The 3631-nt window shown below is 24.2% G+C and overlaps 3 protein-coding genes across 3 annotated transcripts, besides 7 other annotated features; 2 read left to right on the forward strand and 1 right to left on the reverse strand.

The window, feature by feature from the left end:
• Window positions 1–81: 81 nt before the first annotated feature.
• On the forward strand, window positions 82–846 carry EDI_101460 (uncharacterized protein; the record flags this gene model as incomplete). Its single annotated transcript, XM_001736457.1, has 1 exon — window positions 82–846. One exon carries the CDS (start codon window positions 82–84, stop codon window positions 844–846), a length of 765 nt encoding a protein of 254 aa, XP_001736509.1.
• Window positions 625–648: a microsatellite.
• Window positions 679–852: a microsatellite.
• Window positions 853–871: 19 nt separating this feature from the next.
• Window positions 872–928: a sequence feature (AT_rich).
• Window positions 929–1117: 189 nt separating this feature from the next.
• Window positions 1118–2122, forward strand: EDI_101470 (uncharacterized protein; the record flags this gene model as incomplete). Its single annotated transcript, XM_001736458.1, has 1 exon — window positions 1118–2122. The coding sequence occupies one exon, from the start codon at window positions 1118–1120 to the stop codon at window positions 2120–2122; it is 1005 nt and encodes a 334-aa protein (XP_001736510.1).
• Window positions 2114–2258: a sequence feature (AT_rich).
• Window positions 2259–2340: 82 nt separating this feature from the next.
• On the reverse strand, window positions 2341–3195 carry EDI_101480 (uncharacterized protein; the record flags this gene model as incomplete). Its single annotated transcript, XM_001736459.1, has 1 exon — window positions 2341–3195. The coding sequence occupies one exon, from the start codon at window positions 3193–3195 to the stop codon at window positions 2341–2343; it is 855 nt and encodes a 284-aa protein (XP_001736511.1).
• Window positions 3196–3261: 66 nt separating this feature from the next.
• Window positions 3262–3285: a sequence feature (AT_rich).
• A 12-nt stretch (window positions 3286–3297) lies between these two features.
• Window positions 3298–3470: a microsatellite.
• Window positions 3471–3541: 71 nt separating this feature from the next.
• Window positions 3542–3569: a sequence feature (AT_rich).
• Window positions 3570–3631: the final 62 nt, after the last annotated feature.

The following is a 3631-nucleotide window of genomic DNA, read 5'->3' on the forward strand; positions in this document are numbered from 1 at the left end:
TGGTGGAAGAATAAAGTATATGTAATTGATGTAGGACAATCTATTGAATTATCACATCCTCAATCAAATGATTTTTTGAGAATGGATTGTGTTAATATTTCAACATATTTTAATAAGATTGGAATACATACATTATCTCCTAAAGAACTTTTTTATACTATAACAAATGCTTCAATCAAAGAAAATAAAATTGAAAGTATTATTAAAGAACATTTTAGAACTAATTGGGATCCAAATGATGAAGTCTTTTTAAATTCTTTTATTCCAAGTTCTTTACATGACTTAAATGAACCAATTCGTGATGTTTTTCAACCAAAGAAAATGACTGGTGTTTTGTTTATGCCAAATGCAATTCCTAATCATGTTAAACTTGCACCATTACAAATTACTGTAAATGATGATTCTGCTTCTGATTCAGAAAAAGAAGAAATTCAAAGAAAACGAATGAAAAAATTGAGTAAAAAACAAAAAGAATTATACAAAGACCAACTTGAAGAAGAAATGAGAGAGGCAGAGAAATTGGTTGATCTTAGAGAAATACAACTTGCTAAAGAAGCAGAAGAATTAAAAAAACAAATAGAACAAACAAACAATGAATTAATTGATAAAAGTATTGACACTACTGAAGACGAAGAAGAAGAAGAAGAAATGGACAGTGAAGAATATAAAGAATTTGTCAAAAAATTAAAAGAAGAAAAGAAAGTTGATAAAGAAGAAGAAAAAAAATTAAGAAAAGAACATAAAAAGCAATATAAAATTGAAAGAAGAGAGAAATTAAAACATAAAATGCCAAAGAAAAAGAAAGAACAATTAATTAAACATTCAAAACGAAATCAAACAAAATAAAAATAATATTATTGTTTTATATCTCATAAATTTTATTATTTTATTTTTCATTTTATTTTTAATAATTTTTTTATTAAAAATAGTTATGAGTTATAATACGTGGAAGATATCATTAAAAATGAAAAATCTTTTCAAAAAGTTGAAATTCATCAGAAATAAATTGAATATTGAATAGAAGTTTAAATAAAAAAGTACTTTTAATTGAAATTAAATGAACAAAAAAAACACATAGAAATAAATTTAAAGTTCTGTTCAACTAAATTTAATCATTATGGAGAGATTCATTCAAACAACGGCATTTAAAAAGCAAGCAGAAGTATTAAAAGAATTTGACAAGGCATTAGAAGAGTGTGAAAAAGAAACGTTTAAAGAGATAGATACAAAATTTAATTTTTGTAAATACCAAGAAGAAGTGTCCAAAGAACATCCAGTTGAGGATTTAACTCAAATGTACAATGAAATTAAATCGTTGATTAATTCAAAAGAAATTGCAATGCAAGAAGTAAGAAAACAATTAACAGAAATGGCATTAGCTTTCCAAAATTTAAAAGAGAACCTGAATAAAGAGTTTGAAGATTCACTTGAAATGAAAGAATGTTTAAATTATGTTGTAGAAAGAATTGTTGATGCAACTGAAGGAACAGTTGATGACCAAACATTTGTTCAAAAGAAAAAAGAAATTAGAGAAATGAAACAAGAATTGCCTGAAGGATATTTACCTAAAAGGATATTTAAATCAACTTGTAAACATATTGTAGAAGTATCAGGAACATCATTTAATTTAAAGTATATTCAAGAATGGACAGGACATAAGAACCATAATATAATTTTCGATTCAGATAAAGATGGAATACAAAGTGAAACATTTAACAATTGTCTTCTTAATAAAAAGAATATTGGAATTATTTATATTGATAAAAAAGATAATGTATTTGGTTATTATTCTCCTCTTGGAATAACAAAAATTGGAGATTATAATTATGATAATAATCACTTTATTTTCTCTTTAAAACGTGAACAATTTGAAACTGGAAAACAATTCTTTGCTAAAGACAATGTAAAGTGTGGTATTTTATTAAGAGAAGAGGATGATATTCTTTCTTGGTTAGGTAATAGTGATTTTGGTTTTGCTTGTTATAAACCAGGAAAAGATGAATCTTTTTTTAGAAAATTATCATTAGTCTATAATGATATTGATGATGTTTATTTAAATGATACTAATTATCCTATTGAATTTGGTGTTAAGAGAATTGTTGTTATGCAATTCATTAATTAATTTAATTTAAAATTACTTTAATATTTTTCATTTCTTTTTTTACTCTGTTATAATCATTTATAATAAATTCTTTTTTACTTCTAAATAATATTTTATTAAATTTATTATAAAATAACTTAAAATTCTTTTTATTAAAGAATCTATGAAATTCTTTTTAGTTCTTCTTATCTATTTAATATATTAAACAAGAAATAAAACAAAGCAATAAATAATAACCCTCATGCCTTTTCTAAAATTGATTCAAAGAGTTCTTTCTTTTCTAGCATCAATTTATAGACTTGTTTCATATTTTGAACAGAGACATCACAAGCAGCTGCGATTCTTAGTTCTAATTCTTGTGTTAAACATTTTTCAGTTTCACACACAAAACAAATTACAACAGCAGCAACAGTATTTGGTTTTTTTCCTTCAAGGAATTTTTGAGCATCTTCAGCAATGACTTGACATTTATAAGTATATTTACCAACACCAACTGCATTAGTGTATTTAGAAATGAAAGACTCAAGATTGTTAGTGCTTTTCTTACCTAATAACATTCTTAATTGTTTATAACTTTTGGTAGCACTTTTCATCTCCCATCCTAGTTGAGTGACAATATCTCTTAATGTCATATGAACACCTTCTTCCTGACATACCATTAATACAATTCCTTCAACATTTTTCTTTTTCATTCTTCCTTTAAATTCATTTGCATGTTCTGTCATTAATTCTTGTAATACTTTCATTGCATGTTCAACTTGACTATTATCAAGTTGAAGTTTTTTAAATGAATCAATAAAGTCTCTTCGATATCCAGTTACTTTCATATTTTGTGCATTAATTTGTTGAGATGAAGCAGTACAACCTTTAAGCATTGTTGAGGTATCTTGTAATGTTCCAGAAAATGTAACTCTACAACGCTCATCATTCCCATCAAAACTTCTCCATTCTTGGCCTTCATCTAAAACTTTATCTAAAACTCTTTGACAGTATTTACAATAATATTGTCCATTCTTATGATCTTCTATTGCAACACATTGTTTCCCACTATTTCTAGGATCTTCACATAATATTTTACGACGTGAATTGAACATGTTATTTTAATTTAATTTTAAGTAGTTCTTTTTTTCTCTTTAACCTTTTGTGTCCAATTCATTGACTTTTTTTTAATTTTTAATTAAATAGTTCATTCAGTGATTTTTGTTTTTTAATGTCTTTTTTATGATTTTTTCTTATATATTTAAAGTATTTTTATAATTTATTATTTCTAATTAATATTTTTAATTCTGTTTTATTTTTTTAGTATTATCGTTTTTTATTATTCATTTTTCTTTTTGTTCTTTATCGTTTTTTTTTTAAATTGTATTTTCCCAAATTTCTCTATTTAATTCTGTATTGGTGAGATAAACAAGAAAAGAAATAACTCATTTGAATTATACGAAAAAAAAATATAACTAAAAAAATTTTTCTTATTGAAATCAATACATCTAGCAAAAGTAATTCTTTAATACGAAATATAATAAACACTTA

This window comes from Entamoeba dispar, genomic scaffold, assembly GCF_000209125.1.
Source record: "Entamoeba dispar SAW760 scf_1105229459873 genomic scaffold, whole genome shotgun sequence".
NCBI classification, from domain to species: domain Eukaryota; phylum Evosea; order Mastigamoebida; family Endamoebidae; genus Entamoeba; species Entamoeba dispar.